We start from the raw sequence: 26,246 nt of genomic DNA on the forward strand, positions 1-26,246 counted from the left end.
AGTTTAGAAATAGCAGGAAGTTTAATCTGGGCCCAGAGTCCAGGACGTAAAGGACATCGACAGGGGTGGAAGCTGTCAGGTAAGGTAGATCTGAAGCAGACGGGACCTTGAGTACCAGGCTAAGGAGTTTGGACTTTATTATGTGGAGCATGCGGAGCCATGAAAGGGTTTTGAGCATAAGGGTTACGTGCTTGGAGCTTACCTTAGTAAGATTTAAAGGCCAGAGTGTGCAGAATGATTTTATCGAAGACTCTAACTTATGTTCTCTACCAGCTTCCAGGATGTCCACAGCTTTGCCTCGGGCAAGGCATTGCCGTGGGGCCCGCTGTGTGCGGCCATGGCCAGCTGCCACTCTCTGATCCTGCTCGATGGGACCGTCCAGGGAGACCCTCTGGACCTAAAAATGTTTGAGGGCACTGCCTGGGTAAGGTGATAATTTGTATAACTGAATGAGTAGAACCTGCAGGAATCCTTACTAGGAGTGCTGAAGCTTTTATAACTTTGGTTAAAACCCAGAGAAGATTCATGATAATATGCAAATGAAGGTCTGATCCTACCACACTTTCCCAACCTCTGTTCCAAAGAACTGTGTTAATGAGTGCAACATGAAATAGGGGCCCATGATCAAATAAATTGTGGTTTAAACTAAGTTCAATTGATTTCTCAATTGCAGGATTTCTTTAATATACTGTGGTGCTTTATAAATATTCAAGACGGAATATGATATGCAGCATTTACCAAGCCTATCGACCTGAAAAACCTTATTGACAGGCTATAACGTGACATGTTAAGAAAACCAACGTTCTCCCAAACACTCTCAGAGAAACAGTTGTCTAATGCAGTGCTGTCCGGTATTGTAGCCACTAGCTGTATGTGGCTTCTGAGCACTTGAAACGTGGCTATGCAACGGAGAAACTGAATTTTAAATTGTATTTAATTTTAAGTTATCTAAATTTAAATAGCTGCAAGTGGCTGGTAGCTACTGTATTGTACAGCTTAAGTCTAGACACCAAATTGGAGGATCCTCATTCCAACTGGTCTAGTTTTCCGGGCTGAGTGTGAATGACAACCCATCCTGGAGGCCGCTGTGACATAGTGGAAGACCTCTGCAAGCCACCACTCTGTAGCTGTGTGTTGACAAATCCAGCACGAGACTCCGAGTCTGTGACCTCATCTGTACTTTTGGGGTAATAGTGTCTCATCCATACACTTGTGGTGAGCATGGAGACAATGAACTCAAATGGGTTTGATAACAGTAGAGGGTATTTATTACTTAACTGGTTAATGAATTACATTCTACTGCCATCCAAAGAATGTTCTAAAGCTACTTACAACGACACATAAAACACAGGACAGCAGTTAAACATAGTTGCCAAAAAATGGAAAGAAATGATTGCAGGGGAATGAAGTGTGCCTCATGAAGAGGCTAATGTAAACATGTGTAATGGGAAAATTTTAGCTTTCCAGAGGCAAAATCAATAAAAGGGAAAACCTGGTAAAAAGGGAAATTTCTGCTGTCAGTAAGCTAAAATGAGGGCATTTGCTGCAGAAAAATTTTTGACACGAAGACAAAACTCTAACCAGTTTTCTGAATCTTAATGGAGAGGAATCAGTGTACTTATTATGAGTGCTGTCCTTACCGGTATCATTGGAATTGACAGAATGTTGAATTGCACAGGGTCCTCTTATAAGTGACTTTGATCCTGGTCCTAACTTTGTCTCCTTCTCCAGCAGAGGAGGGTTGTTCTATCTTTCCAAATAACATACAAGTTGGGGTCTTGCTTGGGAACATAAATCTTTAGTATTAGCTCTATAAGAACTGTTTGTAAAAATAGTTGCATCCATTCCAAAGAAAGCATAAAAATGCAAGATTAGTCACTGAGTTTAAAGCTGGATCAGAAGCAATCTCTAGTTAAATATTCTTTGGTAGAACAAACATATGAAAAAATGCTCAACATCTCTAATCATCAGGGAAATGCAAATCAAAACCACAGTGAGATATCACTTATCTCCAGTGAGAATGGCCTTTATCAGAAAGTCCCAAAACAATAAGTGTTAGCATGGATGCGGAGAGACAAGAACACTCATACATTGCTGGTGGGACTGCAAACTAGTGCAACCTCTATGGAAAGCAATATGGAGATACCTTAAACAGATACAAGTAGACCTACCATTTGATCCAGCAATCCCATTATTGGGCATCTACCCAAAAGAACAAAAGACATTCTATAAAAAAGGCACTTGAATGTTTATAGCAGTACAATTCACAATTGCAAAGATGTGGAAACAACCCCAAGTGCCCATCAATACATGAGTGGATTAATAAAATGTGGTATATGTGTACCATGGAGTACTACTCAGCCACAAAAAACAAGGGTGATCTAGTACCTCTTGTATTTTCCTGGATAGAGCTGGAACCCATTCTACTAACTGAAGTATCACAAGAATGGAAAAATAAGCACCACGTGTACTCACCATCAAATTGGTTTCACTGATCATCACCTAAGAGCACATTTAGGAATAACATTAATTGGGTGTCCGGCAGATGTTGGGGGGTAGGGGATATGTGTATACATACATAATGAGTGTGATGCGCACTGTCTAGGGGATGGGCACGCTTGAAGCTCTGATTCAGGGGGGATGGGGGGGCAAGGGAAATATACATAACCTAAACATTTGTACCCCCATAATAGGCTGAAATAAAAAAAATATTCTTTGGTAGGTAGGAATGTTCCACTAAACATAAGGTGGAGGGAAAGTGTCCTTTTAGATTCTTAGGAATTTTAGTGCTAGAAAGAATGTCAGAATATTTTTCAGAAGGAACTGTGATTTGGAGAAATGAAGTGTTGTCCCCAAGGTTAAACAAGCAAGTGAGTAGATGCTCTCTCCTATTTTCTGATTTCTAGTATTTATATATATGACTGTTTTTCCCATATTTTACTATTGGTTTATATTGGTTTTCTCAACAGTATTAACTTCAATTCTTATAACATCCAAAGAATACAAACCATATTCAAATATGCTTTCTAATTTGCTAGCAGCTAACATATTAACTCTCTAGTTATCTAAATTAGTCTAGTAGCATATATATAGTGTAAAGAAGTTGTCCCATGTTTTCCTCAGGCCCCAATCCTATCTTGTCTGCAAGCTATAGTGCTCAGCAATATTGGAGAGTAGATCTCCATATAATCCTCCTCCAATTCCTAGACATAACCATTAAGGAAGGTCCATTGACCTGTAGCTAGCACTTCTTCTATCAATTACTTCTCAAAATGTATTCACAGTATTTCTGGCTTTTTAACATTCTATAATAAGATTCTTAAAATGAATCAACACAACAGAAATTTGACAGTGATGGTATTAAAGTAATTGGCCTGGAAGAGAAAATATGTGAAAAGGACTTTGAAAAGATTAAAGTGTTAAATAAATGAGAGATACTTCTTTCTTATTATTTTTCTCCATAGAATCTTATGAATGTTTTCATTTTATAACAGAAAATGGAAGGTCATGGTGTAGACTCCTGCAAATTTGGGATATCGGGTTCAAACATAATAAAACCAGGACCAAAAGCAAGTCAGGTATGATTTGCTTCTTTAAATCATACAGCTCTTTCCCCTTTAATATTGGTGAAACTTTCTGACTATCACATATTTTTATATTCCTATTATTTTGTCTTAGCCTAACAGTTTCCATAGTTGGTTTGTTCATTCCTTCATCCTTGAATTCCTCCATTAGGTTTATTCAACAAACACTCACTGAAGTACCTGTGTATGTGAGAGCATTGTGCTAGGTGCTAGCAGATAAAGAGGTTTCAAAAGTAGACACGCTGGGCTCTGTGTTGGAGGAACATAGACTGGCAGAAAAATCAATATAGGTGCAAATAGGTGCAATACAATGTGCTAAATGCTATAATGAAGGCTGAAGAAAGAGCTTTGTGAGTCCAAAGGTGGGAGTGAATGCTGTTGCTGGGATGGAGAAACACCACAAAGGAGGTGACCTGTGAGCTCGGCCTGGAAGGTGACTAGGATTTCTCCAGGCAGCTGAGGGCAAGGGCTTTGAAGAACCAGACAACTTGTTGAGGGAATTGCCTTAAGCGAGCCAGGAAAATATCAATGTGGTGACAAACATGCTACTTCATGATGTCACTGAGCTCATTGCAGAGCCAGCCCTTTTTGTTGGTATGTGTCTGCTAAATATCACCTAAAAGCTTTTTAGTCTCCTTTTTGTTGGTGCACTCGCAGAGTCCCGTGGAAGCCATCACCATCTTGCACCAGTTTCCATTTTCCTCCAGCCTGCAGAGGATGTCCGTGATTGCTCAGCTGGCCGGGGAGGATCACCTCCATGTCTACATGAAGGGTGCCCCGGAGATGGTGGCCAGGTTCTGCAGATCGGAAACAGGTACAAACTGTCATTTTTCTCTTTCAAGCGGTAAAATATTTTAAAATAACAAACACATAAAAAAACGCGACACATAAAGCTCCACAATCAATGAATGTGGAGCTGGTCATTTTCTGGGTGGGTAGAAGGTGGACCCAATAGATTTTATGAGGCAGGGGTGATCATTTTAAGGCAGGGAGGCAGGGAGTAAATATTTGCCTATGGTCCAGTACAATCACACTGAGGCATCTGGGAAGAAAATGTGAGTCCAGAATAGGGAGCTGCACAGGGATCAGAGAACTAGGGAGTACACATGAGGAGCATTCAGAGGGGAACAAAGGGAGAGGTCTGGACACTAGATAAATTCTGCAGACAGGGTTGTTCTGTGGGGGCTGGCTCCATCTATGGGGGCTCTGACAGATTGATGCAATGAGAATATAGGAAAGATAAATCTCTTAGTAATAAAAGTGGTGAGAGTAAATTAGATGGTATTAGAGCAAGGTAATTGATCATTTTTGCAGCAATTTCATCTTTCTGGGCCAGACTTTGAGTTGATTTGTGTTGTTTTTTAAGTCTTATAAACATATGCACTCTCTAAGCAGTAGTCAGATTTATAAGAATATTGTTGCATTCAAATGAGTTCATTTGGATAAAATTGGTCTTTTTTCTTCTGATTTTCATCTATATTCTCCTTATGATTGCTGATAGCCATCAAGTTTTGCACAGAATTCTAGATTTGGAAAATAATTGCCTTAACTTCTCTCTCTATTTGGAGTCTTTTTTTTAACCTTAGAAGCGCCCCCTTTCCTTCTGACTTTGGTTTTCCTCATAGATCTCATTAACTCCATCCTTCACTGATTATAGCGTATACTGTATTTCTTTTGTTTCAGCTACATGGACTCAAGTGAGCATCTTCTTGACATTTAAACTTGTATCTATCGCCTCTGCTCTATCAGTAAGGGTTTGAGCCTGTCACTTGCCACCTTTCATTTTCCTGGCAGCCCTTCCAATTCTTCCTATTGTCCCAATATCCAATCTTTGAGATATGCTAATTCTATATTCAGTGTCTTCCCCATCTCCCCACCCCGTATTTAAGAAATGGAGAGTAGAAGCTTTTTTGAAATTAGATCCCCACCTTTAGTAATATTTTAGAATTACTGAAAGTCTGAGATGAATGGGAACATAGAGATCTGCAACCTTCTCATTTTATAAATGAGAAACTGAGCTGCAGAAGAAAGACTTAACTAGGTCAGAGAGCTAGTTGGGAGCAGAGTGGAGACTAGAACTTGGTTTGCCATCTAAGCCACTACACTTCCCATTGTGCTGTGCTTCCTTCTAATACTCTTACAGGTACATTATAAGCCATAAAGGTTTTATAATATATAAACATAATTATGATTACCATGCCAAAATATACAAATATTGGCATTATGTCATCTATCACCTAAAGCAGGGGCTGGCAACTTTTCTGTAAAGAGCCAGATAGTACTCATTTTAGGCTTTGTTGGCCACACAGTATCTGTTAACTACTCAACCCTGCCACTGATGCCCCAAAGCAGCCATGGATAATAAACATATAAATGGGCATGACTCTCTGCTAATAAAATTTTATTTACAAAAACAAGCAGTGGGCCAGATTTGACTTGTGCACCATAGTTTGTCAACCCCTGATCTGGAAAACCAGCTGTTTCTTTCATTTTTTTCCAAGTACGTATAGTCCTGAGGTCTGTCCTTCCTGAATCCAGACAGGGTATCTGACACTCAGTTTGTCTTAGTCAGCTTGGGCTATTATAACAAAATATCATAAACTCAAATATTATATGAAAATATCATGCATGGCTTAAATAACTGAAATTTATTTCTCACAGTTCTAGAGGGTTGAAAGTCCAAGACCAAGGTGCTGGCCAATTCCATTCCTGGAGAGGGCTTTCTGGTTTGCAGATGGCCACCTTTTTGCTGTATCTTCACACAGTAGAAAAAAAGATCATCTCTTATACCCTCTTAGGGCTTTAATCTTATTCATGAGGGCTCCATCCTCATGACCTAATCACCTCCCCCAAAAGTCTCACATCCAAATACTATCACATGAAGAATTATTCTTCAATATGTGAATTTTGGGTGGACACATTCAGTTCATAGCACAGTTGGGGACCAGCATATCTCTGGCATTCTTTTCCATAAAAGTAATAGGAGTACACCGATGAAGTTGTCTGTGCCTTTTGACTGAACCTGCAAGTTTTCTGTTAAAGCACTTTTATGGTGTGAAGGGTAGGGCAAGGTACTGGGACTGCATCCTGGAGTCTTGTTTAGGAGCTGGCCCGTCTTCAACATGACCATACACTCACCTCTTCCCTCTTTCCTGACAGTGCCCGGGAATTTCCCACAGGAGATGAGGAATTACACAATGCAAGGCTTCCGTGTTATTGCCTTTGCCCATAAAGTCTTGAATATGGGGAACCTGTTAGAAGTAGAGTGCCTGGCCAGGTAAGGAACCCAAAAGTCAGCCCTAGGGCAGGCTCTGCATACATGAAGTGAGTACACCCTCAAGATGGGCAGATGAACATCTCAAATCATCAGGAAGACTCTTGGAGATTGAGAATCAATCTCATCCCGTTCACTAATTTGGAGAGGGGCAGTTGTAGGTGAGACTGGGTAGGACTTGCTCGGGTCACAATGCTGGCTGGTGACAGAAAAAGGATGGCAGTTGAGATCTTGTGACTCCCGGATGCTGTTGTGCTATCTCTGCCATGCAGTGTATCATGCACTGTTTCAGCTCTCATCCCACCAGAAACAACTGACTCTCCTTCAGCCTCGGAGCTTTATATGACTGACTAACTTCGGTGTTTCACGTGTAGAGGAGTTGAGGGAAGGAGACAGCTGGCACTTGGAAAAGTTTTCAGAATCCTTTAGACAAGGGTTTTTTCAGGGCTCAATACAAATTGAGTGCAAATTAAATTCCTTCTAAGAAATAAAATGCAGTATTCTTAATTAAATGAAGGGGATAAATTGTCCTCATTAGAGGGTAATCTATAAATTATTGTTTATTTTTTATTTTGATATTCTTCAGTTGTTAGAGGTAATTTTAAAATTATTAAAAAGGGTAGAAAATACTGTGGAAAATTGAATAACATATAATCTATATATTATTCATGTTTTATTTGTGTTGCTAATAGAAAGATCCTCATTTATATACAGTTAGCTACTTCATGTAAGATACTGATATCCTTGGTTTAACATTATTATTTACAATGCAAGTCTATCGACTCCAAGGTAATTAGTAATCACTGCTCCATCCTTACTCTGTGCCTATTTCTCCATCTATAAAATGTAGGATTGGCTGATCTCTAAGGAGCCTTTCAGCCATGACATTTTAATCTTCAAAACAGAATCACAAAGCTTGGTTTGAAATATATGAATGGCATTCTCATATTTAACATTCCAGGTGTTAGCTATTCTTGAACAAGTATAAAGCCCAGGACACACAGCATATTGTAATTTTTCAAACACAAATTTGAATAATGAATGTTAAGGTCATGTGTGAAGAAAAGATTTATGTAGCTAGTGATGAAGTAGAGCATCCCTCACCCAGAGGCCACATACAAATGCAGCTGTGTTGTTCTCATTTAAGAGCCACTAGTGAGATAAAGATTATTACAAATATAACAGAATAAGAAAACAAGGATAAAATGTGCTAGATTTCCAACCATCCCAGATTTTCTCAGAGAATATCAGGTAATGCTTTTGAGAATTTAGTTAGTATTTTCAAAGAGGACAAAGAGATAGGGTTTTGATTTTTCTTTGAATCAAATGAAATTATATTTAGAAAAGTTTTCCAATTGGGAAAATTTAAAATTTCTAAAAACTTGGGGTAATAAAGGGGAAGTAGAAGAGTTTCTTGACCTAGAAAAGATTACCCCAAACTAAAAAACAGAAAACATACCCACCAACACTGTGTGGTGGGTATGTTTTCACATTGTTTGCACCATCATCTATTGTTTAATGTAAATTAGTACAACTTCTATGGAAAACTATATGGAGATTCCTCAAAGAACTTTTAAATAAACCTACCATTCGATCCAGCAATCCCACTACTGGGGATCTACCCAAAAGAAATGAAGTCATTTTATCAAGAAGACACATGCACTCATATGTTTATTGCAGCACAATTTACATTTGCAAAGATATGGAATCAACCTAGGTGCCCAGTGATGGATGAGTGAAGAAAACACACACACACACACACACACACACACGCGCGCGCGTGCGCGCACATCATGGAATATTACTTAGCCACAAAAAATGAAATAATGTCTTTTGCAGCAACTTGGATGGAACTGGAGGCTATCATCCTAAGTGAAGTATCTCAGGAATGGAAAAACAAATACTACATGTACTCATATATAAGCGGGAGCTAAAAAATGGGCATACATGTCATACAGAGTGGTATAATAGACTTCGGAGACTCAGAATGGGGGAGAGTGGGAGGGAGTGAGGAATCAAAAATTACCTATCAGGTATAATGTATACTATTGATTGGTACACTAAAAGCCCTGACTTCAGCATTATAAAATTTATTCATACAACAAAAACCCACTCGTACCCCCTAAATCTATTGAAATAAAAAAGATATTAAAAAACCAGAAGACATACTTCATCAAGATTCACTCCTTCACTGGTTTAGTAAATTTCTATTGAACTTTACTGTGTGTTAGATACTCAAAGAACTGAGGATTCATTCAAAAGTAAATAAAATAAAATTCTTGCCCTCATGAATCTTACATCTTAATTAGGGAAAATATATAATAAAATAAATTTATAAAATATTGTCTTACTAGTAGTTCTTAAATGCCTTAAGGGGGGAAATAAAGCAGGTTAAAAGAATTTTTTAAAAAACCAGAGAATCCCATTTTGCATGGGGTGATCAGAGAAGTCCTCTAAGTAGTGACATTTGAAAAAAGATCTGAGTAAATTAAGAGAGCAAGGCATGGCTATCCAGGGGAAAAGCATTGCAGGGGATAGGGGTAGTCGGTACAAAGCCCTGACACAAGCTTTTCTGGGAATGTTGTAGAAACAAGAGACCAAAGTGCCTGAAGCAGTAAATGAGACAAAAAGCAATTAAGTAAAATAGAAACAAAAAACATTTGTATATTTTTGTTTTCATTGCCTGTGCTTTTGGTGTCATATCCAACAAATCATTGCCAAGACCAATGTCAAGAAGATTTTCACCCATGTTTTCCTCTAAGAGTTTCATGGTTTCAGGTCTTATGTTTATGTCTTTAATTTACTTTGATTTGATTTTTGTGTATGGGTCATAAGAGTTAAATTTCATTTTCTTTTGCACGTAGATACTAAACTAAAAAGCTCTGCACAGCAAATAAAACAATCAACAGAGTAAAGCAGCAACTTATAAAATGGGAGAAAATATTTTCAAACCATATATCTGACAAGGGATTAATATCTGAAATGTATAAGGAACACAACAGCAAATAAATAAATAGATGTCCCAATAATAAATGAGCAAAGGGCCTGAACAGACATTTCTCCAAAGAAGACATGCAAATGAACAATAGGTATATGAAAAGGCACTCAACTTCACTAATCATCAGGGAAATGCAAATCAAAACCACAATGAGATCACCTCCCACCTATTAGGATAGTTATTCTAAAAAAAAACCAAAAGAAAACGAGTGTTGATGAGGATATAGAGAAACTGAAACCCTTGTACACTGTTGATAGGAAAGTAAAATGGTACAATTACTATGGAAAACAGTGTGGAGTTGCTTCTAAAAATTAAGAATGGAATGACCGTATGATCTAGTAATCTCACAATCCTACTTCAGGGTATTTATCCAAAAGAGTTGAAATTGGGATCTCAAAGAGTTTTCTGCACTCCCCTGTTCATGCAGCACTATTCACAATAGCCAAGATATGCAAACAACCTCAATGTTCATCAACGGATAAAGAAAATGTGGTATATAAACAGAGTGGAATATTAGTTGGCCTTTAAAAAGAAGGAAATCCTGTCCTATGAGACAATATGGATGAACCTGCAGGACATATGCTAAGTGGAAATAATCCAGTCACAGAAGAACAAGTGCTGTATGATTCCACTTATATGAAGTATCTAAAATAGTCAGACTCATAGAAGTAGAGAATAGAGTGGTGGTTACCAAGAGCTAGGGAGAGGAGGAAATGGGAAGTTGTTGTTTAGTAGATACAAACTTTCAGTTATGCAATATAAATAAGGTCTAGAGAAGTGTTCTTACCACCCTCCCCTCTGCCACACACACACAAAACAAGAAAATATGAGCAGGAAGAAACTTTTGGAGCTGATGGATATATTTATTACCTTGATTACAGTGATGGTTTCACAGGTTTATGTATATTGTTCAAATCCATCAAATTTACATTTGTATAAATATTATTTATATTAAATATATTCATATATTTAATAATATTTACTATATTAAATGTTATTATTTACTTTATTAAGTGTTTTTATTTAATATAGTAAATATTATATTCCTATTTATATATATTTATATATATAATACATTCATATCATATATTTAATATATTAAATATAAAATATAATAAATAATAATATTTAATATATTAAATATACACAGTTTTTATATAACAATTACACTTCAATAAAACTGTTAAAAATAAAGTGATTTATGAAACTAACAAGAAAACTAGAATAAATTGTTGAGAAGATTTTTGGATCTTCCTTTTGGTTTTAGTTAATGAGAAAATAATCCAATTTATAATAGAAAGTAATGAAGTTAAATGATGTGAAGAGCCTTTAATGAATTCTATATTAAGACAAAATTTTATTTTGTAATATTGTTTGAGATCACTAAGGCGGGATTCATATCTGATTATCTATATATTTACCAAGTGCCTAATACAAGAGCTAAAACAAAGTAGTTGTTTAGTAGATGAACTTGTGAACAAATGATGAAGCCAAGTTACTTCATTGTGTTTCCATCCAAGTTTCAATTACAGATCTCATCAAGAAATCCAACTCTGATCTTTCTTTTAAACAAGGCTTACTGACCACACGTTTACTTCCTCCCCCTCCTCAATCCCACTAACACGTTAGTAAAGAAACAATGTCAAAGGAAACTGTGGAGTGATAGGTGCAGATCAGAGATGTTGACACAGTTCTGTCAGACGTAGATTTGGTGGAGGAGCGGCAGCTGAATCGGCAGGACAGACGAAGCCGTAACCTGCACCAGAGCCAGCGAGAAGTGGCAGTAGGAAAGCCGGTTTTCTCTGTAGAGCCCCAGAGAGGCTCAGACTCAGATATGTCATGTGCTACGGAAGGTGGAGGTGAGACTCAAGAATGAACACAGGAGGATTAACTGACAGTGTGCAGAGAAGTTGGGATCCTTGGGTCTGTCCTCCCCCTTTCTCTCCCTGCATTTTTAACCCCGCTCTGCACAGAAAAATGAACAATGAAAGATCAAGAAACAGCTTTTGGCCTACAAATTTACTTTTTAAAAGCCGCCCAAGATTTAGTCCATTTCAGAGGAGAGGTCCTATATAACTAATGTAACCCAGTTAGACTCCAAGCCTCCAACTTCAAATTCCGAGAACTCTTCAGAGCCTTGGCTGGCTGACACCATAAATATCAAATAAACTGGAATTATTGCAAGGTCAAAAAAAGAGAGAGAAAGCTCTTGGAAATTAAAAAATATATATGATTAACATAATATTTAAAAACCAACAAAAGAGTTGGAAGATAAGCATTTAAAAAAAAAAAAAACCAAAAAACCATGGAGTTGAAAACTGGAAAAAGCAGCTAAAAGATTTAGAAGTGGTTACCTCTGGGAAGGAGAGGGGTGAGGTGATGGGGAGACATAGACTGTTGGTTTTCATTATAAGCTCTCAGGTTCTTTTTGATGTTTTAAACATGTGCCTGTGTTGTACTAAAATTCAGACTTTTAAAAAGAAGAAATAAATCCAACTGTTGAGACTGCATAGATAGGATTTAATATTGATTTTTCTCCTGAATCCAAAGAGAGAAAGTGGAGTCAGAGCTCACATTTCTGGGGCTTCTCATAATGGAGAATCGCCTGAAAAAGGAAACCAAGGCAGTCTTGAAGGAACTGAGCGAGGCCCACATCAGGACTGTGATGATTACAGGTGCGTGTTTGCTTCTAAAGGCCTGAAAAGTCCATTGTATCCCAGGCGTCAGAAAAAGACACGTGAGCTGAGTGAATTCACGTGACTGAGGCAGAAAAGAAAATTTTCTGCGGTCGAGTTTCTCATCCTGTGGTCTATTTACTTGAGAATAGGTGTAGTTGCCCCGGCAGGACCAGGAGATTTGGAGGCAGGGACCATATCGCGTTCTCTTTGTCTAAGGCCTCCTTCTCCTACCCAGGATCTGCGCAGTGCTGAGAGGCTCACGGTGACTGTTTCAACACAAGAACGGCTATGCTGTTATCAGGAATCCCAATGTGACCTCTGTGCAGAGGATGCCAGACTCTGGTTGACAGTCCTCCAGACAGTAGGGCCAAGCTGGTGTATGACCATCAAACCCAAGCGTGGCCTGGCCCTAAGTGTTTTTGCCTCTGCTTATCTGGAATCAGATCCCAAGAATGGTTTTATGCTATCAGATTGGGATCATATTGATTGGGATCATATCTTAGTGTTCACCACTAAGAGCTGTCTGTCTACTGAGCATTAGTAATAAGTGCTTAAACATTTCTTTATTCATTCACAAATGTTTTGGAAATATGAAATGGACAGGACACGTTGCTTACTGTTGTGGGAGGGAGATGGAAACGTAGTGCTTGCCCACTAGGGGCAGACAGTCTTGGGCAGAGGGAAAAATAAATCGCTGTAAAATAAGGCAGAAAGCACTAAATGCTCCCAAAGAGCGCCAAGCAAAGCAGAAGAGGGAGAGTTCAATTCTGGCTGCTGAGAAGAGGTTTGTACATAAAGCAAGAAAAGTTTCTTTGTCTTCTAGGCGACAACCTTCAAACGGCCATTACTGTTGCAAAGAATTCCGAAATGATTCCTCAAGGCAGCCAAGTGATCATTGTTGAAGCCAATGAACCAGAAGAGTTTGCTCCCGCCTCTGTGACCTGGCAGCTGGTAGAGAACCAAGAGACTGGACCTGGGAGGAATGTGAGCAAATGTTACAAGGCCCCTCCATGGGCCTGGGCTCATGGAATACAGCCCTGGCACTGCACAGCCTTCTCTTGGCTCTTGAAGTCATCAGAGTAATAATTCCTTACCTCTGTCCAGAGTTTTGTAGTTGGAAAAGCATTTCCACTATGCTTTGCTTTCAGCCCTGGCTGCATATTAAAATCATCTGGGAGAGTTTTAAGCTTCCCACTGCAGGCTGTACCAATTAAATCAGAACCCCTGGGGTGGTAGCAGGCATCAGCCACTTTTCCCAGTGATTCCAATGTGCATTCGTAGCTGAGAACTACTGATTTACATCCATATTTTCCATTTGATCTTTACAATAATCCAGTGCAGTTGGGCAAACTATTAATTTTGCAAATGAGAAAACTGAGGTTCAGAGAAGCAAGCTTGCCCAATACAAAAGCTGGTCAGTTGCATGCAGGAAACCAGACTCAGGTCTGTTCGATTCCATACGAATCCATGGGCATTTAGATTGTACTATGCCTGTGACATGTAGTTAGCAGGTGTTGGGCTTCCCTAGACAGCAAGCTTCCTGTGCACTTGTGACAGAATAGCTCTTTCATATGACGAGAATGGGCTATAGCCTCATATTCCATTACTAAAGTTAGCACCTATCCTTTTGTGGGAACTCAAAGAGATGGCCCTCCAGGTGATGAAGTACAAAAATGCTCCTTTCTTCCACGCTGACCAGCCTTTCAGGTTGTAAGGTATTGAGTGAGTCTTTGTGCAGTCAGAAGTCTTTGTGAAGTACACAAATGGTACCAGTATACTAAGTGGCTCTGCTCCTGCCCTGGGAAGAAGTGGGTTTACTTGGCTCAAACTCCAGTTCCAGGGGCTATCTGTGAAAGATGACAACTCTCTCTATGATTCCAGCTTATTTCCTTGTGCACCCACTTGCTTTTGTTTTGATGCATGCTACCTGAATTTCACTGCATGAAGGGCTCAGGTCCTGCGCTAATTTTAACAAACAGTCCACTCACACTACTCACTCATGAGTTTAATACCTTTACTGAAGTTTTGGTCATCACTGGGAGAGCCTGCATCACAGTATCAGGCCTTCCTCCTCCTCTCTGGCTCCGCCCACCATGCTTTTCTCCCCACCTTCCCAGTACAGGCAAAAGGAATTCCTGCTCTTGTCACATGTGCAATACTTTAGAACATGTCTTTTTTGGGGTGTTTTATAAGTGGGAGTGGATGGTGGGGATCATCTTGCCTCCCAATTCAGCATAGCAAAATTTTTTTCTTCCAAATACAATGCTTTCCCTGATATGAATTCCTCTAATAAATAAATTTTTCTCACCTCCTATACTATTTGAATTCAGGGTTCTACACAAATGTAAGGCCCTCTGAGAAATGTTATGTGAAAAACCATTATCAGCTACTGAAATAATGAATGCACAGGCATTCATCATACACTTTCTCTCTAGTTGGGAGCCAGGTGGGGCTAGAGCCAAGCCAGAGGAATACCTTGACAGGTGAAATATAGGAGGGAAAGGGTTTTGGAAAAGGAGTAATGCTGGTGCAATGGAATGTAGGGCGTGGAAAAGGTTCTGGGCACCTGAGAGAAGGGGTTACTTGTTGAAGTAAAGTCACAACAGAGGTCAGAGGTCAGGTGCTAGAAGGAGTTAGGCTCTGAAGAAAGAGTCTGACTACTTTACAGTGGAGAAATTGGGGCATGATTTTTGAACAAATTATGGTAAGAGATCTTAGAAAATATAAAGTTGCATGAGGAGAAGGAAGTAGAGGAAAGAATGCTTTCTTGTACTCACTAATTGGGACCTTGGAATAGGTAGATTGCTTCAGTAGACTGACATCACACATATTACCTCCCAGGACAGGATCCAGAGTACTATGTTGTCAAAGTACCATATGTTTATATAATTGGGGGGGGTGGCATTTTGAATGTTTTCTTCCTGTGAGTTAAAGTTCCCTGGGCAAATTACACATTAGGTTTTTGTTGACCCTTTCACTGTTATGCAACATGAATACACTTCCTTCCATAAATAAGAAGAAAGCAGAGACATTCCTTAAGAGCCAATGTAGAAATATATTTCCAAACGAGGTCACAAAAAAAGAAAAAAAAAAAAAAAGAGCCAATGTAGAAATAATGCCTTTTTGATTTTAGGAAACCTACATTAACATTGGAAACAGCTCAGTACCTGACGGGAGAAGAGGGAGCTGTTACCATTTTGCAATGAGCGGGAAATCATACCAAGTCATATTTCAGCATTTCAACAGTTTGCTTCCAAAAGTGAGTACTGCAGAAATGAAGCGTTTTATTTTGCTCCTCAAATTAGTGAGGCAAATAGGGGAAAGAGAGTAATGAAAGTGATGATCACTTAGGGTTGTCTCGGAGTTAGAGAGTAAACACCCTCAAAGGGGCTCTGCTCCCATAGAAGTATCCCAGCCCTTCCCACACCTACCTAGTCCTGTGCATACACACAGTCTTCCCTTCAGAGCTCGAGTTCTGGTACAACTTCTCGCCCCTGTGGCCAGTTCAATCTCAGCCTCTCTCCTTCATTTCCCCCCACACCCACCCCAGAGAACCTCCAGATAGTTCGAAACGTGCTGCCTGTTTTGTGGGTCAGCCTCTCTCTGAAAGCTACCAACTCATGTCAGGCTAAGGTCTGGTCCCCTTCCTGTCTGGATTCTTAAATTACAGCAAGAGGAAATACAGGCCCCATCGTTTATTTTCAAAATCATTTGTTATCTTGTCCTCTGTGTGTCCTATTTTAAAAATAGTGCTGTGCAGGGTTGTATTGTCAATGTGGAGGAGATTAATGGAGCACAAGCTGAGGGCAGCAACCATCTGTTAGCAGTGTCTTAAACATTCTGTCATTTTGTCAGTCAGGGACCATAGAATCTCGACCCCAAAGGCTTCTAGAAAGCTCTTAGTCCAGTTTCTCATTGTAGAGATGGGAAAGCTGAGACTCAGAGAGGTTAAATCATGTCTAAGGTTTGCACAGCTAGTCGGGGCACATCTGAGAATAGAACCTTGTTTTTCATCTCCCAGTCTATCGCTTTTGCCTCTGCCTGTGCTGCAACTATAGAGACTGTTTAATAGAAAGAACTGTTATTTCCTTAAGCATTTTCATTCCACATGATCTGCTGCTTCTTAGTTACTGTATTATTATTAATTAGAGGTCACCCCCATCTTGGAAAAATGGTCTGGACAAAAATAATAGTTATGATGGAGGACTCAACATGAAAGTTCAATATTAAAGCATTGAATCTCCTTATTTCCTTTCCTGATGTTTGGTCTAATGACATACCACCCAATTCTATATTAAATCAGTATCCAGGAATTATTTTTCAATGATTTTGAAAATAAACGCTGGGGCCTGTATTTCCTCTTGCTGTAATTGAAGAATCCAGACAGGAAGGGACTAGACCTTAGCCTGACATGGGTTGGTAGCTTTCAGAGAGAGGCTGACTCACAAAACAATCAGCTTTTATTTTAAAAGCTTTCCTCTTCCTAATCTTATTGCAATGGTTGTTTTTCTCTTTAGATTCTGGTGAATGGAACCATTTTTGCAAGAATGTCTCCTGGGCAAAAATCAAGCCTTGTTGAAGAATTTCAGAAATTAAAGTAGGTGTTATTGCATGAAATAGAGGACCATACTTGTTACCTATTACTGCATAATAAATTACTCAACACCTTAGTGGCTTAGAATAACACCGTTTATTATTTTACTTTTCTGTGAGTCAGAAATCTAGCTATGGCTTAGCTGAGTCTTCTGGCTCAAGATCTCTCACAAAGACACAATCAGGTGTTGGCCAGGACTGTAGTCGTCTCAGTGCTTGAGTGAGGAAACGATCTGCCACCAGCCTCACTCACGTGTTGTTGGATGGATTCAGTACCTTGTGAGTTGTTGGACTAAGAGCCTCAGTTTTTCATGGGCTGGTGGACAGTAGCCACCCTCAGTCCCTTGTGACATGGGCCATTTCATAGGGAAGCTCACAATGTGACAGCTGGCTTACATATGAGTGAGCAAGCAAGAAGAACCAGAGAGACACAGAGAGAGAGAGAGAAAGCAAGATGGATGTCACTGTTTTTTATATCCTAATCTCAAAACTGACATCCTATCACTTTTGCTGTATTCTCTTCCTTAGGAGCTAGGTCCAACCCACACCCAAGGGAGTGGATTACACAAGGGCATGAATACCAGGAGGTGGGGATCACTGAGCGGCATTTAGAAACTGCCTATCCCAAAAAGCATTTGTTCCGTGGAGCATAAAGTATATCTTTAAGAAAGATCTTCTGCTTGGATATAGAAAAAATAAATAGTGGAATAGGTTCTATATCTTAGAATCAGAAAAATGGGGAAATGTGTAAGTTATCACCTGAAATTATTATAGGTTGATCCATTAGAATAGGGGTCCCCAACCTATGGTGAGTTGTATAATTATTTCAGTATATATTACAATGTAGTAATAGAAATAAAATGCACAATAAATGTAATGTGCTTGAGTCATCCCAAAACCATCCCCGGCCTTCCAGTTCTGTGAAAAATTGTCTTCCATGAAAGTGGTCCCTGGTCAAAAAGGTTGGGGACTGCTGCATTAGAAGATATGTTGGTAATTTCTGGTCCTCTTAGCAAGAGGTGGGATGGCATTTTCACTGTATCTGACCCTGGCAAGGATTAGATATAGAGGTCAAAGTAAAGGGAAAGTCCTGTCCTACCTTCTTCAAAAATACAGATCACCAAGTCACGTGGAAGTGAAATGGTTCTTCTTGAGACCAGATCTACCTACTATTTGCTGGGAATGTTACAGGTTGGGCTGCAGATTCTAGAAAATAAAAAGAAACATAGAGTAGAGAAACTTTCAATTATTGTTGGTGGGTAGTAGGTGAAATCAGGAGAGTTCTTTTTATTTTATTTTGTTTTTTGTTATCCAAGCATTCATAGAGAAGTCTCAAAAACTATCTATTAATTCCCATAATGCCTGAGGCTGGGTAAGTAACCACTGTCTAAAATGACTATTTCATTCACATGATCATTATGTGACATTGGCTGAAGAAAATAATTTTACCTTTTTCAAATACCTGAGAATTTTTGGCAACTAAAATGCCTTATTTTGAAAAACTATATTTCCCTAGAGAAAAATCAATTCAATAAGACACACCCTGTCTCAGAATGAGCTGTCTTCTCTCGGATTTCCCAATCGTTCTCTTCATGCTTTTGTCATTGACAATGTGCATAAGGCTTTCTGAATTCTGTTTCTGAATTCGGAGAACACTAGAAGATGTAACATTCTGGGTGTGATTTAGAGACTAGATATGTGCCCTTAAGCCTGAAGAATAGAAGCCATTTGCTAACAATTGTGGGTCGTCGTTACATGCACATGTGAATACTTACAAGATGATGTTCATTTATACTAGCCCAATATTAGTTTGAATGATATGAATTTGTTTACATTTGACCATTTATACCTATAAAAGTGGTCATTTCTTATGTATCAACAAATAATAAGAAAATTCCAAAACAACTTAATTTTTTACCCGTTATTGACTTTATAATTTTATCTATTTTTAGAAAAATGCAGCTGAATTTTTAATAGCATTGTCATTAGTCAACACGTAGAGTGTATGGTTTACTTATAATATTAATAGAAGATAGTGTCTTGCATCTGAAATTCCTTTTCTTGGCAGCAGCTTTAATTTTTACTCTCCTATTTATATTGTGTTTACATACTAAACTAATATAGATGGGAAGCCTGTTTTCTCCTTTTCACTCTGAGATGCATCAAGAATATGAGTATATGTCTCTAGTTGTATCTGTTAAACTATTTCCCAAATGTTTCTCACCCCAGTATCTGAAATCTAAACTCTAAGTGACAGTTAGCAACAAAAACCCAGCTGGATTAGGTTACGATCGCTGCATTAGGTTGTGTGGGAAGGGCTATAATCATGACTGCATACTTGTGAGTTTGGCCTTGGTGCATATAATCAAACAGGATTTCTTTTGAAGTGTGCGATCACTGTCTTTGCCAATGTCTTTGGCAGGATCACTATCGTTTTGATGTGACTGATTGAAACAATTTAAATAATGCAGTGGCCTTTTTCTTCTGGGAATATGTCTCTTTAAGACATTTTCCTTCAGCCTGATTCCACCTGTGTTCAGGGGACACACACACACACATCGCCTGTGAGTCAGTTATGATGGAAATTATTCAAGCAAGGTGTCAAGCTATTATTTTTCCATTCTTTCCGCTGCAGTTACTATGTGGGCATGTGTGGAGATGGAGCTAATGACTGTGGGGTGAGTAGAAATGACTTCTGCTAACACAGGCAGCTCACTGATATCCCTCTTGAGGACCCTGCAGTCCCCTGGGGTCTGTTTCTTTATCCTTCCACTTGATCATTTTGCTGTTTATATCCACCTTGACCTGAGTGTGGGTTGGAAGTGGAGGGGAGTAAAGTGAGATGAGTCACTTCAGATGTTTTCTGGCAATTTGTAGAACAACAAAGACAAAGGAAGGCTACTTAGACTTCCATATTTCAGACCCAAAAGGAACTTTACAAGAATAGCTGGTCTAAATTTTTCATGTTATCAATAAGGAAATGAAGTCTCAGGGAAGTGAATTTTTTTTTTTTTTTTTTTTTTTTGCCTGAGGTCACACAGCTGGTAAAGTCATAGTAAAGAAAAAGTTTGAAACTGATGATTAAAGTTTTGAATTATGTGTAAATTATATTTGTTCCCGCCAGAGCCTCTCTCTGGTTAGTTATTAAAAGCTGGCTATACCTCAAAACTCTTACCCTCAGTAAAATCCTAGACCAAACTATTCCATTATTTTACACCAAAGCAAAAATTGAATAAAATGATTCTTAGCAAATCATTTCTCATACACAATAGAAGGGTAGTACATGTTTTATATTCTGAGTTTTAAAGATATGATGCAAACACAATAGTCTACCTTGAAGATTATGTACAGAAGGAAATACTTTAGTAGCAAATTTATGGGACAAGAATTAAGGAAGATTGCTTTGTATTTCCAACATTTAATAGATATTTAAGATCTGGGTATTTGTTTTACTTTCCTCAAATAATTTTTTCCAAATGTCTGTGAAAAACTATATGAATGATTAGAGTTCTGAAGAATTATTCTGCCTTATGCTTCATGAGAAAAAGTTAGTTGTTAGCCTATTCTTTCAAATCTGGAATGAGGACCCATTTCCATTAATTATGTGAAATTTAGAACAAAACAAAGAAATCAAATGCTAAAAAATGGCATTTGATAAAGTTTCTAAAGAGTTTATTGTCTGATGGGGGAAAGAATCACACATAAAACTAACCCTAACATAAGGTAGATGGTCATAAATTATATAATAGAGATAAAAAAATATTAAAGGAGCAAAGGGGAAGAAGGAAATGTCCTAATATTTATTGAACATGAATCTGGTATGTACCAGCCATGGTGCCAGGTACTTTCTATTATAATAGTTCTACATAACTACAGATATACAAAATCTCCTCTTATGTCCATACAATTCTTGTAGGATTAGAGGCATGCTGGCCTGCCTATTGACCAGAGTCCTCGTGCACGCTCTGGAGAGATGTTAGTCTCGATGAGAAATGAATTACCCCTTATTTCTGTGAGGCAACACATATGCTGGAAGGAGTCTGTGATGTCTCCGGTGAAGATGCTATATGTTCCATTCTGCATCCCAGCAGTTAGTTGGATGGCTGGATCAGGAAGACTAGGGAAAGGTGGGGATTACGTCTCTTTCCCCATCATTCATGAAGATGGCCTACTAAGTGTAAGAAGGGAGAGGGTGAAGGTCCCCAACCAATGTCCATCCAAATTCTGTCATCTTTTTAATAGCCTTTTGGTATGAGAACTTCCATTTCCTTATCATATCTACACCCCCCACAGGCAGTGCACATACATGCACAGACACACATACACGTAACCCCACTCTTCTACCTCTGGATTACTGTTAGTTGGTACCTCCTTAGTTGGTGACTTTGTGGATCAGGGGAGGGAGGGTACTCCAGGTGCAGGGACAGCATAAATAGAGACCCAGGACTGGAAGAGTACAGTGTTATCACTGTAATATGAAGCGTAGTTGTTTGGTGTTTGAAGAGTTAAAGCCCGCCTAAGGAGTCACGGGTGTAACATGAATTTATCATTCCAGGCTTTGAAAATGGCTCATGTGGGCATCTCGCTGTCGGAGCAGGAAGCATCTGTGGCATCCCCTTTTACCTCAAAAACAGCCAACATTGAGTGTGTGCCTCATCTCATCAGGTAAGCCACTTCTCCCCCTTCCACCCCCATGACCGACCGGCTCATATCTGGTTCTAGAGACAGACACAATTCAACTATAACTTAAGGTAATGACCGGCATGACAGAGGTATGGGTGAAGTGCTATTGGAGCACCAAATAATGGAGCCATTAGTGCTGCTTGGCAATGCTGATAAAAGCTGCAGAAAGGTGACTTTTGCTGAGCCTTGAAGGATAGATGAGTGTGTTTTGTGGATAATTGAAAGCTTGACTTGATATTTAAATATTGATTTCATTTCTTACTCCTCCTCTCCTTTATTTGTATGTTGGATGCTTCCTAGAACATTTCTCTCTGGAGTTTGGGATGAGTGAGGAAGCAGAAAGGGAGTATTCTATTAGATAGCCTCCCCAAGTACTCTCATATGTCTCCAATATGAAAATTAGTGAATACCCAAAATGTTTACACAGAAGATATTACAATGGATTGGCAATGGTCAAGGAAGGGAAAAGGATTAAGAGCTGTTTATTTTCACAGGATACCTCCCTCACCTCCATTCCACTCTCATTTCTGATCTTATCTCTACTTACATTTTAAATGTAGTTAAGAATAAAACATTCGGTTTTATATTTTATTCATAAATCTCATCCCCCTCTTGTTTCCTATAGCACTTTGGGGTAAATTCTCAGCATCTTCTTGGCCTGTGGTCTGAAAGGTATCATCAAATTTTGAGGTTTATACAAAAAAGACAATGATGAAGTTCTCCAGCATGTCCCTTAGTGCATCAGAGTGAACAAGTTACTGGCAGGAATCACCAAGCTGAAGGTGCCAGGCTGAAGTTCCATGTCTGTGGCTGGATGTATATCAGCAAGATAGCTGCACACAGCTCCCTGACAGACGGGCTCATTGTCTGGTTCTAGGTGTCTGCACCTATGTCCTTCCACAACCTCAAACATCATTACTTCCCCTGCCTCCAAAGAAGCTCCTCTTCCCAATTCCCATGTTCCTTACTTCTGAGGACAATTTGGTCTTTAGAGTCAGTCCTTGAGGTTCAGAACCTCAGAGTACTTTTAATTTTTCCTCTTCTTCACTCATAACCAAACAGGTGTCATATTTTACTGATTTGTCTTGGCAGAGTCTCTCCAAGCCCTTTGCTTACTAACTCAATTGCCTTAACCTTGGATGGGGTCATGGTGACTACGTAATGATAGTGCTCTGGACTCTCCTCCTATTTCATGCTTTTCCTCATCAATACAACTCATGGAGTTCTTTATAAATATTGTACTTGGAAACATGGTGAATAAAGAACAGACAGAGCCTTGCCCTGGAGGACTTACATTCCAAGAAAGGAGATATATAAATACGTCTCTCCCACAACACAGAGAATCATATGCCTGATGATTGAAAGGTGCTTAATAAATTTGCTTTAAATAAATTAACATCCACACAATACACTAAATGTTCTGGTGGAGTGTGAGAACTCAAGCCAGAAGGGAAGGTTTCAGCAGGGGAGTTGCAACTTGAAGAATCGATAGGACTTAAGTAAACAGAAAGGAGGTGGGAGGGAATTTCAGGTGGAGGAAGTAGGAGAGCCACGTTTAGAAACTGGGTTGTAATTGAAGAACACAGGGGCCAGTTAGCCCAATTGAGCTGGAAGACTTCTCAGATGGGCATTGTGCCAGTAATGTTGGACAGCTGGGTGTGGACACCTTGCAGGGAGTTTGACCTCCTAGATAGTTGCACAAAGTGCCTACTTGATCTATTCAAAATGCAGTGGAATTTGAACTTCAGATGCTCTTCCTCATGCATGTGGCACAATAAGTTTATGAATGCAGTATACTGTTTTAGAATACAAGTCATGATGTCAAATTTCTCTAGTGGCAGATGGCTTAGTAAGACTTCAGGGTAGAAACTCTTTGCTTTTATATTTCATAGATTCATAAAAATTAGATATGGTTCAGCTCTGTTAGGCTCATTTTACCCTTGCTATCCTTGATGCATACTTATTCCCAAGAAAGCACTCCAGAGAGGCTATGAGGTACCGTTTCAGATGCATAGGTCCAGATCAGCAGATTTTCATTTTCATCTTTTGAACCATGATTTACTTGTTGTTTTAGTTCAAGTCCTTTAGGGCAAGGACTGTGTCTTACTCATTTCTGTATCAAGCGTTGTGCCCAGCACTAAGCTGGGTACATTAGAGCATTCAATGAATGTGGAACGTGTAAATAAATGTGTGAGCTACTTAAAATTCATAATCATTAGGAATAGCAGTAATATTGGAGGACCATGCAAACACCCTTGATCCTTTACTTAGAGTGGTTTTTTTTTTTTTTTTGCACTTTCCTTTGAATCTGGATGTCTTAATTTTCCTGGAAATGTATACAACTGTAGGAAAAGGATGAAATCACAATATTTATATCAGATGTTGGAAAATGATCCAGGTTTCCCATGCTTGCCCCTTCTCAGTTTGTCCTCTACTCCATCCTCTGTGTTAAAAACAAATGACAGCACCTCACAGCTTGGTGACAAACATCTGCCCAAAGCAGCCTGGCCCATCTCCCGTCCTAACCCTCTCATCTTGCCTGAGACAAAGTGGTTAGTAGTTTGGCTTTTAGGTTTTCCTTTTCATGTCCTTGTTCTGTTGACAAGGTCTTTGAGAAGAGCAGATATCTTTGCCACTGGGGTCACTTTCCATGTGGATTTGCTTCATCCCTGATAAAGGCTGCAGAAGGACAGGTCTGCTGAGTTCTCACGCCCCCTTCGAGGGCTGCTACCTCACATTGGCTCTTTTAACCTGTCATAATCCATCATCCAACAAAACCTCCACTAAAGGATTAACAACTAAAATGGAATTCTTTGAAAGGGGGAATATCTACCTTTTAAGCTACAATTTTTACTGTAGTCTTGATCTCCACACCAGCTCAGATTGTTACCCCACATTCTTCCCGGAATATTGAAGCCAACAAAACCCACTTCATCTCAAATATTAGAGTCACATCCACACTTCCTAAAATGTGAGAACACCCATCCTTTGGCTGTGTGTCTCCAAGGGCCTCTAAAGCACCCACACTATGATTCCCAGGAAGTTTGTGTTGTTAAGATGTGATGGGTCACAATCAAATCCCCATGCTTGACATTTTGTACCTTATCGTAATGTCGTATTGTGTTTATGATACACATGGTAATCTCACTTCTCCGAAAGCTTGTTGAAAACAAGAACTGTGACTAATTCATTTTATATCCTCCATGACTCTTAGCACAATGCTGGGACGTCATGAGCCTAAATAAAAGTGAGTCAATGAATCAATGAGTGAGGTAATGATTGAATGGGAGAATGAATGAGTGAGTGAGTAAGTAAATGAGAGGGTGGATTAATGATTAAGTGAATGTATACAACAGGCTATTAAAATTCTAACTCCTGTTGAAATATAAAAGAGACCGGGAGATGTGTATTGTACGTAACCAGTTATTTTTATTTCTTTTTAAACAGAGAAGGCCGAGCTGCTCTGGTTTCATCCTTTGGGATATTTAAATATTTGATCATGTACGGCATAATCGAATTTATCAGTATATTGCTGCTCTATTGGGTATGAACCAAAAATCATTTTGTCCTGGTTCTAATTGCATTTACATCTCGGGTTTATTCTTCAGGGTGTGGCTCCTACACAGAATTTAATGTTTTATAAATAAATGACATTTCTCAAAATAGGTGCCTGCAAACTCGGGAACCTACTATAACTGTGCACGAAATGTGGAGCTAGAAATAAGTAGACGTGGATCAGTTTTCTAGGGTGTTGTTTTCTCTGGATAACCTGAGACTCATGACCTCTCCAAGCCCTTGTTTCTTTATTTGGAGTATGAAGATAGCTTTAGAGCAGCCTAAATATAATCCAGCAAGAAATGGATCAGTCTCCAACTGTGGAATATTTTTGGCCAAAGACTGAGAAGAGATAAAAAGGAAGAAAAGTTTTTAAATTTAATTTTGAAGGACTAGAATGCTAAAATCCTCCCATAATGGAGCAGTTAGACATATCAGTAGTAAAGAATCAGCAATTCCTTAAACTAAAAAAAAAAAAAAGACTCAAAATTAAATGATATTAATAACCATTTAAAAATTAATTAGCTGTATAGAAGAACTCTGTATAGGTTGAAAGTATTCTTCATTAGTTCAATCACTGCTTGCTCTACAGTAAAATAATCCAAAAGGCCCAAGGAACACTTCAGGAAGGGAATTATTTGATTGCTTTCCTTGGAGATTTGAGAGGTGAGTGAGAGAAGCCCAGCACTGCAGCATCCAGTAGGCTGTTGCTTGCAAGGACCACACAGAGGGCTCAAGGGCGGCCAGATGGGGAGAGACAAGAACTGGAATGAGAATCAGAAAACCTGGATTCAAGTTCTGCCTCCACCCAAAAGACAAATTAGGTTCTGTCCTTGGCCAAAATCTGCCTCCGGGAAGTTGGGCTAGCTGATTTTCAGAGT

General features: G+C 39.1%; 1 protein-coding gene across 1 annotated transcript in view; it reads left to right on the plus strand.

The window, feature by feature from the left end:
• Positions 1-26,246, plus strand: part of ATP13A5 (ATPase 13A5) — a 105,848-nt gene that overhangs the window by 54,404 nt on the left and 25,198 nt on the right. The window contains exons 14-24 of the mRNA XM_069472773.1: positions 274-424; positions 3,495-3,578; positions 4,242-4,398; positions 6,744-6,861; positions 12,407-12,531; positions 13,358-13,518; positions 15,668-15,793; positions 17,052-17,131; positions 19,763-19,805; positions 21,683-21,792; positions 25,258-25,354. Of these exons, the coding sequence (XP_069328874.1) occupies positions 274-424; positions 3,495-3,578; positions 4,242-4,398; positions 6,744-6,861; positions 12,407-12,531; positions 13,358-13,518; positions 15,668-15,793; positions 17,052-17,131; positions 19,763-19,805; positions 21,683-21,792; positions 25,258-25,354 (1,252 nt within the window). The remainder of the gene's footprint in view (positions 1-273; positions 425-3,494; positions 3,579-4,241; positions 4,399-6,743; positions 6,862-12,406; positions 12,532-13,357; positions 13,519-15,667; positions 15,794-17,051; positions 17,132-19,762; positions 19,806-21,682; positions 21,793-25,257; positions 25,355-26,246) is intronic.

Source organism: Eulemur rufifrons, chromosome 7 (genome assembly GCF_041146395.1).
Source record: "Eulemur rufifrons isolate Redbay chromosome 7, OSU_ERuf_1, whole genome shotgun sequence".
Classification (NCBI taxonomy): Eukaryota; Metazoa; Chordata; class Mammalia; order Primates; family Lemuridae; genus Eulemur; species Eulemur rufifrons.